This window comes from Gymnoscopelus microlampas (assembly GCF_963454915.1).
Source record: "Gymnoscopelus microlampas genome assembly, chromosome: 13".
In the NCBI taxonomy this organism is placed as follows: domain Eukaryota; kingdom Metazoa; phylum Chordata; class Actinopteri; order Myctophiformes; family Myctophidae; genus Gymnoscopelus; species Gymnoscopelus microlampas.
In genome coordinates, this window is record NC_139950.1 from 7,398,644 (window position 1) to 7,412,886 (window position 14,243).

The following is a 14,243-nucleotide window of genomic DNA, read 5'->3' on the forward strand; positions in this document are numbered from 1 at the left end:
GGGGCAGAGAGAGAGAGAAGGGGGGAAAAATCATTTCATCAAAAAAATAGTACTACAAGCAATATTCCACAATTCCAGCATAGCTGAAACAATAAGTGGCATTTCTCCCCCCACCCCAGATCCCACATTGTGTGGAGTGTGACCACGCCTAATCTTTTCCAAGCCATTTAAGATACTTTATAGAGTTTAAGCAGGCACATCCATAAGCCCACCTAACCTGGATATAGCAAGTTAAAATTGCCCTTAAAATCTTGCTCTGTGAATTAATTAAATTGCCTATCATCCGTTCCTGTGAGTCTACTAACACTTTTCATATGGAGTGACAACTTTGCATGAAAAGAACGCAAGGTTTTACATTTAAGAAACGTTATTTTTTTATTTAATTTCATTTTTTATTCTTCGCATCTCCAAGCCTTAAGTAATGCAAAACGTCCTCCTCAGCTAAGCTAGGGGCAGTAACTGGTATTAATCACAGAAACTCGTCAATTCTAAAAAAGAAATCATGTTCTCTAGCTCGGATGCAACAGCTTCAGCTAACGCTGTTCTCTCCCATGGTACCCCTCCCCCCCCCCGTTAGTAACTGAAGACGCTCCATGGCCGCTGCTCCATGGTACCCCCCACCCCGTTAGTAACAGAAGATGCTCCGTGGTACCCCCTCCTCCCCCCCGTTAGTGACTGAAGACGCAGACGCCCCATATAGCCACTTCATGATTCGGGGTTCAGAGCGCGAAGCCTCGTTTGTACTCGACCGCACGACAGTGTCACTTGCCGAATAAAAGAAAAAAACCCAAACAAACAGATTTCCAAGCTAGGTTAACCCTGAAAATCTATTCTTTTCAGCAAGTGACACCATCGTGTGATTTTTAAGCGTAACTCCAACTTTATACACTAAGTAACAATTCTCTTTTCAATAAAAAAAAAGGAAAAGACTCTACAGTAGCCAACAACTCAAAAAAAAAGAAGAAAAAAAAAGTATTAACGTTATGCAGATTGGTAATTGTTGAAATCTATGGTATATAAGTAGAGAGCGGGGGGGCTGTTCAAACGGTGTACATGTTCTTGGTAGTGGATCCGCTCTTGCTGGAGGTGTCGTCATGTGACTGGTAGCCGAGCAAGGCTTTGATATTCAGGCTCAGGCGCTCTTTATACTGTTGCCTGTTGGAAGAGGGAGATGTGCATTTTAACTATTTAAACTCTATATACTTCGTAAAAACAGACCCGAGTCGCAGCTTTACTTGGTACGCACTCCCCCCACTACACAAGATCTAGTCGATCTACAAGCTCACAACTTGTAGATCGGCTATTTTTGGGATATTGTTTCCCCCTAGAGTCGGGACGCTGGATTTCAAGTGGCTAATGAAACATCCAGATAATATAGCAATATAACAAGTTACAAAACAGCATTATGTCCTTTGTATGATGACATGAGAATGGAAACTATAAACAAGAATGTAACATTGTGTCTACTGTCTAAACGGTAGTTGGCAGTTTGAAGAGACAACTGCAGCAAGCATTGCTTTGCACATAAAAAACATGTACCGTCTTATATGAAAGAGATAACGCACTGGGAGCACAGCAGTTGAGGGACAATAAATGCAGGGGCAGATAGTTAAACTGCAACACATACATGGGTGCTTAATCAATTATACTATGGTGATGGAGGGAGTTTAACACCCTGAAGTGCAGTTATCTCATAACTGACTTGCCCACAGTGCATTATTCTAATTATACTATGGCTAACTTACATAGTCTCCATGATAGCCAAAACATATGCAATGTTAGAAAAGTCCTCAGTGTGGCTCTCAATTATTCAATTCATGTTTTTTTTGTTGCCAATTAATTCATGCTCACCAGGGAGAGGCGGTTAAGTTAACAGAGTGAGATGCTGGTTCTAGTATCATACCCCAAATTGTTTCAAAGTATTAAAATGTCAAAATTCAGAATGCTTTTAGTGCTAAATGACATCCATATTTGGATATAGGGAAATGCAACAAAGTGGAGACTGGCAGATTCTGCAAGAACTTCATGTCTAGAGGTTGTGTCCAAATAAAGTACTTTGTTGTGCCATCTAGTGGTCAAAACTGTAAATGTACCTCATAACAGGCTAAATGCATGACTGTAGTCCCAGATTTCCAGGAGGTGGCATACCCATTTTCTGCTCTGGTTCATTTTCTGCTTGCCTCGGCAGCAGGCTTGAACCACAAACACACGTGACACCTTTTCACATGCATCCAAATCTGCTTCTGAGCCACTCAAACAAAGCTATGGGAAAATTAACTTGAACAGGAAACATGTACAGCACGCCACCTTCTGGAAACCCAGGACTACAGGTACGCACAGAGCCTATTCTCACCCTTTGCTCCAGGCCCCGTAGTTAAAAGTAGAAGAAGGAAACCACTTTGAAACAGGAGGTACACCTACCCTATCGTCATGATGGCGTCCCTGTTTTGGCACTGGCTGGTCCAGATGGATATTTTATCGCCTTTAGGTCGAACGTTGACCACAGCGCCGCACACGTCTTCACTGGCCTCGTCAAACGACTCTCCGACTAAACACAACAGCTACGAAAAAAACAGAGACATTGGAGCGCATGTTGCTAAGAAGTGGCGTGCATGATGCTGTAAGTGACTTTAATACGTGAGTGCCGTTCTGAAGCGGCGTGCAGAGGTTAGCCTTACCGTCTCCATCCAGTAACGGTCGAGGTCGTTGTGTCTCTGCTGTTTACTGAGGGTCATCAGCCATCGGCCTCCCAGCTTGTTCCTATCGTCCTCCCACATGGGCTTGATCCCATCCTGAAGCACAACACACACAAAAACACTACAACTTAAACCCTTTGTACTTCAGAGGAGGCCCCCAGGTGTCTACACGATAAGGTATGTTTATTGTCTCCGCCAGGCGGAAAGGCATGGCGAGAGAGTATGTTTTACCCCCTGTCCGTCCGTTCGTCTATCCGTGTGTCCGTCCGTCCTGTCCGTCCGTTAGCAGCTAATCTCTGGCGCTGCGAAACTGTGCACGCATACTCCCAGGATGCCAATTCAGAACCTCTGGCCCAAATTTTTCAGATTGGCCTGTTATAGCGCCACCAGGAGGCCGATATGTGCAAAACACATTTATTGATACTACTCCTACAGATTTCGTCCAAACATCACACAAATCAGTACACAGTATCTCTATAGTCATGTGATCAACACAGATTTATCCGATTTCCCATATTCCATCCTAATTGCCTAAGATTGGCTTCCAAAGTTTGCAGGATTGGTCCGTTCGTTTTGAACAAAATGCCTCAAATCATGAACGCAGCTTGTGATTTCCGTGAAATTTCACACGCACATTTCTATTAGGCCGAGGAAGAAATGCCACCCTTTTCACATTGGCCTGTTATAGCGCCACCAGCAGGTCTAATTTTGCAAAACACATTTTTGGAACAAAATGCCTCAAATCATGAATGCCGTGTCTGATTGCAGTGAAAAGCCCTTGAACAAATGGCACCCTTTTCACATTGGCCTATTATAGCACCACCAGGAGGCCACAATAACGTACCTGACCTGGCGGAGACCTGTGCTCCGAGGAGCACTTTTTCTAGTTGCCACTGCCACTGTATTCAAAATACAACAAACTGTCATTTAGTGCACCCCCTTTAAATAGTATCACCATGCAAATACAGCAGCATTATGCCATAATCTGTTAGGTTTGTCTGAAGTGAAATCATAAAAGTCATCCCCCAACCACACCAAATGTCTTTGCTGAAAATAGCTGATCTACAAGCTCATAATGTGTCACGTTGTGAGCTTTATGTATAGCTGCCATTTTCACCGAATGTTCGCTCCAGAACAGGGACACTAGGGTTTATGTGGTTAATTCATTCTACTGATATATGAAGTTCTATGGATTTAGGAAGTATTGCCTGAATTAAAGTGTCATGTTTTCCAAACATTATACTTTTTAATTTAGTTTCCACTCCAATTTAGTTATTACCAACTGTGTTTGTTGGGAGTGCAAGGCCAAGCTAGAGTCACTGATTCCCAAAAAGTCCAGGCCTCACCTCTGTGGTGGTTAGGGTTGGGATCCGGAGGAATCGCATCCAACATTGAGGAATCGGTTCAATCACATTTGGAACCGTTTCCCGAACCGGTTTATCACACTGTCAGAGCTGGTATGTGTACTACACGTCTGCTATACAATTGCAATACCAACGGTTCTCAAACAATTTAATTTCAAGGACCACCATAACTCAGAGTGTACAAATAGAACCAAATGGGCCCGTGAGGGTCTTTTGTGTAACTCTGAGATGTGTACACTCTCAGAGTACAGTCCTGTAAGGGTCCATTTGGAACCCCCATAAGAAACCCAGAAGGTCCCTGTGCCTCGCTTTAAGAACCAGTGAGGTATATATTATAGGAATACATAGGAATCGTTAAAGGGAACCGTTAAGGAATCGGACCGTTAACTCATTCACTGCCTGAATTATTTCTGGCCGCGTTTGCCCACTGCCAAGATTTTTCATTGAAAAAAAAAAGTACTCAGGAGCCGAGATACAGAATTTTTAAGTTTTAAGTTAACAAGGAAGTGGATGGGAGTCTAGATCTTCGAAAAATCATATCTCCTTGGTCTTTGGGTCAATTATTATTATTATTTTTTAAAAGGTCGTTTTAGTTGTTCTAGGCAGGCATGGCTTATGGGACAGAAGTCGTTTTAGTCGTTCTAAGCAGGCATGGCTTATGGGACAGAAGTCGTTTTAGTCGTTCTAGGCAGGGAATGAGTTAAGAGGGAATCATTACGGAACCAGAATCGTTGAAATCCTAAAGGATCCCAAACCTAATGGTGGTGGGCGAGTGCTTTAGCTCAACACCACATGTCTGAACACTACGACATACTGGCGTCAGGTTTGTGAAAGGTCCTTACCTTAAATAAGCAATAGTCACAGCCGAAGCCAAGTTTGCTTGGTTGCTGTATGTGGTTGTATAACCTGGAAGAGAAAAACAAATGATTAGAGACGTCACTTACTAGTGTAAATAAAAATATTAACTTCTGGGCCAATATAATTCCACATACAAAATCACATACATTTTGACACGCAAACTAGAAGATTAAAGTAACTAATATCCAACAGCTCAAGTTGGCTGGCGGAATAAACTGTGAGACTGCAAAAGTGAAGGCCACAAACTAGATTTGTTTGATTGGCTAGAGATAATAATACGCCAGGAAATGAATGATGATTTATGTTTAATCTGTGGGGAAAGGCCAAAGTATCAGTGACAGCCGTCCTGTGATTCAATCCTACTGCTGTTGCTGCTATGACACCCGCATTTCTCTCCAGGGATCAATAGATTAAGATTCATCTTATTTTATAAAAACAATCTCTACCCCTGGGGGAGATAATGAAATAATGAACGTAAAGCATAGTGGAATTTGCCTCTGCCAAGTTCTCATGTTTTTACTCCACAATTAGTTTATGGACATTCATAGATATAGGGCTGGTTGGCAGCCAAAAAAATCTTTAAAATTATCATTTGCACCTACTCTATAAAACAGGGTAAATTGTGTGTTATTTGGATTCAGAAGTGACCCATTTCTAGTGTATTGACCTATAAAAAGGGCGACAGTGGCTCAGGGGGTAGAGCGGCCGCTTGGGAATCGCAAGGTTCCCAGTTCGATCCTGGGCTCCCGCTGGGTTACAGCGGAAGTGTCCTTGAGCAAGACACTGAAGCCCTAATTGCTCCCGATGAGCAAGTTGGTGCCTTGCATGGTTTCCTCCGCCGTCGGTGAGTGAATGGGTGAATGTGATGCACAACCGCTGGAAAAGGCGCTATATAAATGCATTTACCCATTCTGAAAGCACCAACCTCTGATTGTGGAGGGTTGTGAGAGAAATATAAAAATGCCCTGTGTGATTATTCACCTACTTCAGGACTCTATGGGAGGTCTCAAACAACCTGTAGCACCTTGTTAAATGTGATAGAAATATGAGGTATGTGTACCAATTACTCCCATTCTGTGTGCCTCTGGTGAAACCCACCCTCCACTGTAGTCACAGATGTTCAGAGACATTCCGAGCCCCTTGTCATTGGGCATTGTCTGTGACTTGTCGACGCCTCTGTTCTGACTTCTCTTCCTCTGGTGATCTACTAACACAGTATAAACGTGCCTGCTGACTCAGCTGTTGGAGGAGCCCTGGGGAGTCTGTCCCTAACTGCCCTCCCCTGTGTTTGAATGGGAGAGGGGTGTGGGGGGGGGGGGTCTTTGCTTTTCCATTCAGCATGATAACAAAGCCATGATTACATTGTAATGATTACATAGTTGTTGAGAAACACTTACGCCCAGAAGTCTTCCACTGTGTCAAACTTGGAGATGAGACGCAAGTTCTCCGTCCAGCTTTTGCTCTTGTCATTTTTGAAATACCACAGGGCCCATCTAAGAAAACAAAAGAGAACAGTTTATACAATTGTTAATTTGTCGGAAGAGTTTCTTGCTAAAGGAATTAGGTCTTGGTATGATGAATATAGACTAGACCTTTTGCCTCTTGTGGAAAATGACAAGCGCGCTGGGCTGGCGGCCACATAACCTTTTCAACTAACATAACAAATGTATTCTGCCGTAGAAAAGAAAATAGCAAATATTGACATCTCCTGCTTTTGTAAGAAAAACAGAACACGCTGAGACGTCAAAACATAAATACACCAAATAAGCTAGGTCACAAATCATGTTTCACCACAGTACAACAGCTAGTCAGAGTGGCATGCATATCAGTGCAAAAGTACAGAGGAGCCAGGCAGTCATCTGGCCTACAAACACATCCATTGTTTATGAGGGGTGCCATTATTCTTTCATTCCCAGGAAGGGTATGCCTAGCCCATTAAAACCGGGAAAGCATCCGTGTCATTTTAGATATATAGCTATATTTTAGATATATAGCAACATAGGTTTTACAGAAAACTCTTGGGATTTAGAACAGTGGTTCTCAATTATAGCAGATATACAAGCTCACATCGCGTCACTTGTAAATCTGCTATTTTTTTTAATAATTTTGAATTTTGTAAACAAATCTTTTCTGGGGGTCCCTCATCCCTGGCACATAACATTTTTAGATGGGTGGTCCGCAGCGAAATACATATCATTTTGAGGTCCTTGGCACAAACGTTTGAGAACTACTGATTTAGAAGGCATTTGTAGAATCTGCCTCAGGTCTTGATGTGCTAGTAAGGGAGGGATTATGAGAGCATAAGGGGGCATGAACTGAACCCTGTGTGTGCTGTGGCACCCCCCCCCCTCTTTTAACCAGTGCATACATAACCTGACCAGTGCCCTGAAAAGACTCCTGTAATTATCGCCACAACCATGTGAGCAGCACATCAGAGTCAAGCGGTAAAGGAGGACAGCACAGGGTGGGGGTCTACTGCTAGTAGGTAACTGGCACAAGATATTACACAACAGTGGTGCAGAGCGGCGAGACGGCACGCAGGCGTGACTCCTCCGATGAACCCAGCCGAGGGCACAGGCACATAGCCATGTAAACAAATATGTCAGCTGACGTGAAGCCAATGAATGGCAGACCCATTTTTTGGATATGTCACTACTTTTTGGAGATGCCAAAAGGAAACACTGACGAGGTTAGTTACGACACACATGTGTAAACCAGTTTGGCTACAACACAGTGACCCAAGGCAAGTCCAGGCCATCTGGAACCCCCGAGACTTCCTTCAGGTGAAACCACAATGCAGACAAAAGGCACACAATAGAGAGTGGATTCAATAATCAATATGTCCCCCCTCAGCCTGAGAGACCTACTCTTTAGAGTTTCATGGTGCAAACTCCACTAACACACATTAACACCCAATCCCCACCCCCCAAACAAATCTGAAAGACTAGAAGCTCTGTGAAGGCTAGAACAGTTGAGGACAACCTTCATCTGAGGGGCTGAGCTGAACAAGCAGAAAGGCCCAGAAGTGTCCCACTGAAGCAGGGCTCCGTCCACTCAGCATTTCCCTTCCAGCTCTACTACAGTGCTGCTGAATTGGTCGTCACCAACACAGGATTATAGTAACTTTTTTTAAAAGAGACTCCCGTGAATGGCAACAGTCTGTAAATCGAGCAGGTGGCCATGAACTTTTATTCTGAGCTCTTTTTGAAATGTAAACACCAAATTGAACCTTCTCTAAGATGAGCATATTCATCTTTTTTTAGTAGTTGTCAGTCTCCACATTTCAACAAGACACAAATATCCACGTGGCAAATAATCCATTGCTTGCGAGTACCATTTTAAAGCCCCAATCTGCTATTTAGTGGAGCAACAATATCCATACTCTGCTATTGGGAAATGTTGATCAGGCTGTCCAATCGCACATTATCTACATAGCTAGAAGTGCACATGACCGTTACCGTGCCGTCACCATATGCTATTTTAGTGTCTAATAATTTAATCACTTCAGTAAATAATATATTCGGGGTCATATCACCAGGTCTGTTGAGGAGGCGTGTGGAAATACCGGATTGGAGCTTTAAGTTTAAATAATCACAGCAAGTCATAAATCAAATAAAACCTATTACTGACCATTGCTACTTTAAAAGGTGTGCTCCACAGCACACATCTAAAGAGCCACTACGTTAGCATGACAAAGTCCTTTTTTTCAGTGACAATGAGGATGTATTGCCAAGAGTGAGATAACAATCAGGTGTGGCAACTAGCAAAACCAACAGTTTCCCCAACACTATGTTAATTAAGTCCCAGTAGCAATTCTATAACAATGGACTTTTTTTGTGTCATCCTTTTAACCTAAATGTCTTACTGTACCACCAAATGTTTACATTTCTGACTAATAAAGTATTCAATCAATCACTATCATTGAAGCCAAATAAATTGATATGATAATGCAACGCTTTGAACATTATATCAGTGGTTCTCAAACTTTTTCATGCCAAGGACCCCCAAAATGATATGTATTTGGCCTCAGACCCCCATCTTAAATATTTTGTTCCAGGGACCCCAGAAGCACAGATGTGAGTGAAAAATGTTTGCATAAAAATATATATATATTCAAAGGTTTGCACACATTTTCACAATGTTTCAAAAATAGCAGATCTACAAGCTCATAGCGCGGCACTCGGTGCCGCGCTATGAGCTTGTATATCATTGTATTGTGTACATGAGCTTGTATATCTGAGCTTGTATATCTGACCCTTATGGGTATGTAACTCTGAGAGTGTACAAAATGGAACCAAACAGACCTGTTGGTTCCACCTTGGCTTGTACACTCTCAGAGAGAGTTAAATAAACTGAGGGATTTTACATTATGTATATGCATATTGGAGATCCAGAGATACAAATACATGCGATGTCCGTGGCCTAATCACGCATGTCAAACTGGCAGGGTACTTGAGATGAGAAAAAAAGAGAAGGTTGCAAATCCCAGATCCGTACCTGTTTTGCAAAGGGTGTTTAATATACTGCTCGGAACCTTCAACCACAGGTGGGGCCACAGGGTCGGGGCCGGGGGTGTCGGCGACGGTTTCGGCTTCTTCAGTCACAGTGTCAGCTGCTGCTTTCTGTTTGGGGGGGAGAGATGGTGAGAAAACTCAAATGTTAACAACAGCGGCTGATTCATTGTCACGATAACTTAAAACAAAAAACATAACAAAAAGACCATTTAAATGGCTATATAGAGCAGTGGTTCTCAAACGTCAAGGACCCCCAAATTGACACTTAATAGCCTGTGGTCCCCCATTTGAAAATATATGCCAAGGTCCCCCATGAGAGATTTTTTACAGCTCTAGCAATGATTTTCAACCATTTTAATATCAAGGACCCCCAGTCTGACATGCATTAGGCTGCAGACCCCCATTTAATGGCATTTCTATCTCTGGGATCCCAATTCATATTTAAAAATCAATGTTAATTTAACTCAGAGAGTGTACAAAATGTAACCAAATGGATCCGTACACTCTGTGTTACAGATCCTTTCCATTTGGTTCCTAACCATCCATCATTCAGCATGAGACCCCCTGGAGCTCCCTCAAGGAACCCTGGGCTGGGGTCCCTGACCCCTGACTTTATAGACAAGAGTACAGTAAACCATCACTCCTCCTGTTGAGGGCTACACCTATTTCAGTCTCACTGCTTAAGGATTCACCCAAAAGTGCAGTGTCAGTGACTTCTCCAGTTACTGATTCATCCAACTAACGCTTCAGCCCCCGATGGATTCACGAAGGATGGCAATACATGAAAAACGTAAGCTAGCTACACTAAGAAAATGCATAGCGGTGCTAGCTGACGCTGACGCCTAGCTAGCAGCGAGCCACACGTGTCCAGGTATCACAATTTATTTTATATCGTGATATCGTAAAACAATAGCCGTTAGAGTTTAGCCACCGGGTGTGTTTTCTAAATCAATATCAAAAGGTTCACGAATCCAGAGACACGAGTAAAAAGGAATCAATGAATGGAGAGCGACTCAGTCCCTCCCTGCCAACAAAGTCAAGCAATAAAATCCATCCACCACCCCCCCCCCCCCCCTTATCCATCACATTGCTGTGCTAACAGTAGCTAAGCTAACCATCCACATTAAATGGCACAACAGCGCCGAAACGGGCAATAATTCGCCCCGAATATCGCACATGTGACTCCAGTTACGCGGCATTTATCTGTGAAACTAGTCAAATGTGGTGGCTTTTTGTTCTCTCCCGTGTTAGTTGGCCGAATTTGAGGTGTGTGAGCGGCCGCTCTCTTACCGGCTCCGATGTCGCCATCTTGACTGTGAAAGAGTCTCTGTTCTGTTCTGTTCGCTGCGTCACCAGCCAGCCACTCACACATCTACGGAAGCCCGAAGCGCCACACGCCCAAACCAGTGTTGCCAGATTTTGCGACAGAAATAAGCAACCAGGTTTGTGAAAACAAGCCCAAAATAAGCGAATATAATAGGTCACATGAGCACTTTAAACATAGCCATGGGCTATTTTCAAAAAATCTCGAAATAAAATGAAATAAAAAACAACACAAATCCGGCTCCCTATCATAAAATATTTTCAGATAAGGTTTATGGACAAATACATAATTCATTTGGGGGTCCATGACATGGAAATATTTGAGAAACAACTGGTTTAAATGATAATAATAATAATAATAATAATAATAATAATAATAATAATAATAATAATAATAATAATAATAATAGTAATAATAATACAGAATGGAAACAAGCCCAAATAAGCAACAGCACTTCAGAAACAAGCCGAAGATAAGCAACTATACTTAGAGAAACAAGCCCAGAAAAAACGCAACAAAAAAACAAGCCCAAAGTCGCTTATAATAAGCAGACATGGCAAGACTGCCCCAAACGCAAAGCAAAAATGGCCATGAAACTCACTTAACAAAGTAGGGCCAAGTGGTACCCAAAGCTTTTACTTCAAGACCCATAAGGGATAAATAAATATATATATATGTATATATATATATATATATGTTAAAACAAAATTATTTGTTGATAATTAAAATGTAACAAATGATTTGTTTCGAGCTATTCCAAAAAATATATGGAAGACAATACATTTTGAGCCTTAGTTATCATATTGTCCTTTGTTTAGTTAGGTTTAATTTACGAGACCACCTTGGCCAAAATATTGAAAAACTTATTGGCACCCATTCCTTTACAGGACATTCTTTTCATTGATATTTCATTGAATAAGTGTAGATTGAGTTACGGCCCAATGATAGAAAATATTACTTAATTGGGACATTAAGTGACATGGACACACTCCTTCCGTAACCCCTTATTGCGTAAGGCAGTAGTTCTCAACATTTTCAGGAGGAGACCCCCCAAAATAATCGTATTTGAACTGTGGACCCCCCACCCTGATAAACACTTGGAATGTAAGAGTTGAGGCATTCAATTTGGTTTGACTTGGTTCCATAGATAAATATTGTGAAAATCAAATAAGCTCACAATGTCTTGCATTGCAAGGTGTTTTTTGTCTCTTTCTTAAATATTTGACAATTTGGTGCTTGACCAGTTTTAGTTTGTTGATTACGTATATGCAGTATATGGTCTTTTTCTTTGCTTTCCTTTTTTTAGGTATTCAAAATATTTTAAAAGTCCTTAAATCGACATTTCACTGCCCCCCCCCCCCCCCCAAATCATGTGAGGGGTCCCCTGGGGGTCCTGACTCACAGGTTGAGAACCACCCTCACCGGCGTAAGGGAGGTCATTGTTTTGTAGCTCATCCTTGGTCCAACTGTGGTACATGTCTGTACTTGGCGATATCATGGATGGTAATGGTTTAAGATCATCTCAGATCTGAAGGAGTCATATAATTTACCATGTACCTCCTTTTTCTTGTCTTTGCAACTCCGTTCTGCTACTGTATATGCTGACCTATGGTGTTCCATGGACTCAGCCATCTACTCACCACTTAGTTACTTTGCAGGTTTAAAGGTCAAGTTTCCAAAATATACAAAGATTTATCACAAAAATATACTTCCTCAATACCTATTATTCAATCTTGTAATACTGACTTGGGATTACAACATCAATTTATCAATCGGACCAAATTCTGGGGAAATATCATGGCATCCCGAAAACCAAATCATCATCAGACCCTTTTTAATTTTGTCCATAGAACGTACTAACCTGACGCTGCCAGATCCAAAAAGCTTGTTTCACCGCCCCCATCTGGCAGAGTCAGGTTAAGAACGTACTTAATCCCTCAGAAACGTTATAGAATGAAACTTACTACATATTGTTCACTCTGTTCTTTACATGGTACCTTTTATACATATGACGTGGGAGTGTCCCACAGTAAAATGTTTTTGGGACAGATTAGCCCTACTAATTACCTATCTTAAGTATATTCCCTGTTGTCCAAAATTGATCCTCCTTAATGATGATTGATGATTGATGATGATGATTCCTTAACTTTAATTACAGTTCAGAGACGTTTCTGGCTGGCAGACAATAGTTAGACCTCTACTCAACTGTTATTATTATTATTATTATTATTATTATTTATTTGTTTGTTATTATTTTCCCTTTTTATCAATGGTGGTTGGTGCCGGGGTACGGGGTTAGGGATTTAAGACGAGGCAAGGAGGGGTGCAGCCACTCAGCTAGACATTTAGATTGAATTAAGGATTCTCATTAGTTGGTGCAATATCAACCAGCTATTTTCCTGGGGTCCACATAAAAACATACAAACAAATACAACAGTGTGGACTACCTAATATTTGAAAACGTTAGTTACTAGTTACTTTGCAGTTATACATTATTACATCATAAAACATACAATGACCACTTTAGCCCTATTTTGTACCTAGGCTATTTGAAAATAGTCGCTCTAGGGCCTGTAGATCTGCAATTTTCAAACATTTTAGTACTTTTACTTTTGGTACTTTAAGTACATTTGATGCCAATACTTTTGTACTTTAACTCAAGTACATTTTGAATTCCAGACTTTTACTTGTAACAGTATTTCTACATTGCAGTATTGATACTTATACTTACAGGAGGGTTGGCAGGTATGGTGTTGCCTGCATTTGGGTTTGACAATCTGGCCAGAATGAACCCAGCAGAGCAAGAGAGTTTGACCAGCAGAGAGTTTGATCAGGTGGTGGCTGTCCTCTCCCCCTGACCAGCATGCAGAACTTAAAGAAGAGATTTCGACCCAGCAGCAGTGGTTCAATGACAGTCACTTTGTCCCTCACCTTGACATTGTCCGTGAAGGGCTCAAGGACCTTTTTTTACAAAGCAGTTCTGTTCCAAGTCGCCTCCTCAGTCATCCTTGTCACTCAATCAGAGAGGAGAACCCTTTTGGAACCCAACATTTTTGGAACAACTCACGGTCACAGGAGTCGGCCAATTCTCTCCCAACTTGCTACAAAAATCACTCATGCAAAAGTATATACTACCATCTATTTTCTTTTCCACCTTCACATGTGTGTCCACTTCTAATAATCATACATTTCAGCTCGCAATGTACTTCCGGGCTGACTGTGAAGCGTAAAACTGCTCACCATTTCAACAGCCAATCATGTGCGACAAAAAGCGAGACCAGGCTTTGCCGTTGCCAAATCCGTGCCGAACTTCTAGTTAAGGCTTGTGTTTGTAGTCGTTAAAACTGCAAGTCCTGAGTTCTGTAGGCCGTTAATAACCCATTCTGTGCCTGTGTTACATGAGCGTGCCTGCACCTAATGTAGTTGTGTATTGCATCTTCCTGTGTTCTTGTCCTCCCCCCACTGGAGGTAGACCATGACGTATTTG

General features: G+C 41.9%; 2 protein-coding genes across 2 annotated transcripts in view; one reads left to right on the plus strand and one right to left on the minus strand.

Annotated features, from left to right (window-relative positions):
- The window catches only part of LOC311058421 (histone H3.2), a gene marked incomplete at its 3' end in the record, with an annotated part of 204,516 nt that overhangs the window by 173,157 nt on the left and 17,116 nt on the right, over positions 1-14,243 (plus strand). The window lies entirely within an intron of this gene.
- eif4e1c (eukaryotic translation initiation factor 4E family member 1c) lies at positions 648-10,748 on the minus strand. The gene is made up of 7 exons (XM_084076819.1): positions 10,723-10,748; positions 9,416-9,540; positions 6,316-6,411; positions 4,903-4,966; positions 2,679-2,792; positions 2,422-2,561; positions 648-1,155 (listed from the first exon to the last, which is right to left on the minus strand). Exons 1-7 carry the CDS (start codon positions 10,738-10,740, stop codon positions 1,041-1,043), a joined length of 672 nt encoding a protein of 223 aa, XP_083932945.1. The 5' UTR covers positions 10,741-10,748; the 3' UTR covers positions 648-1,040.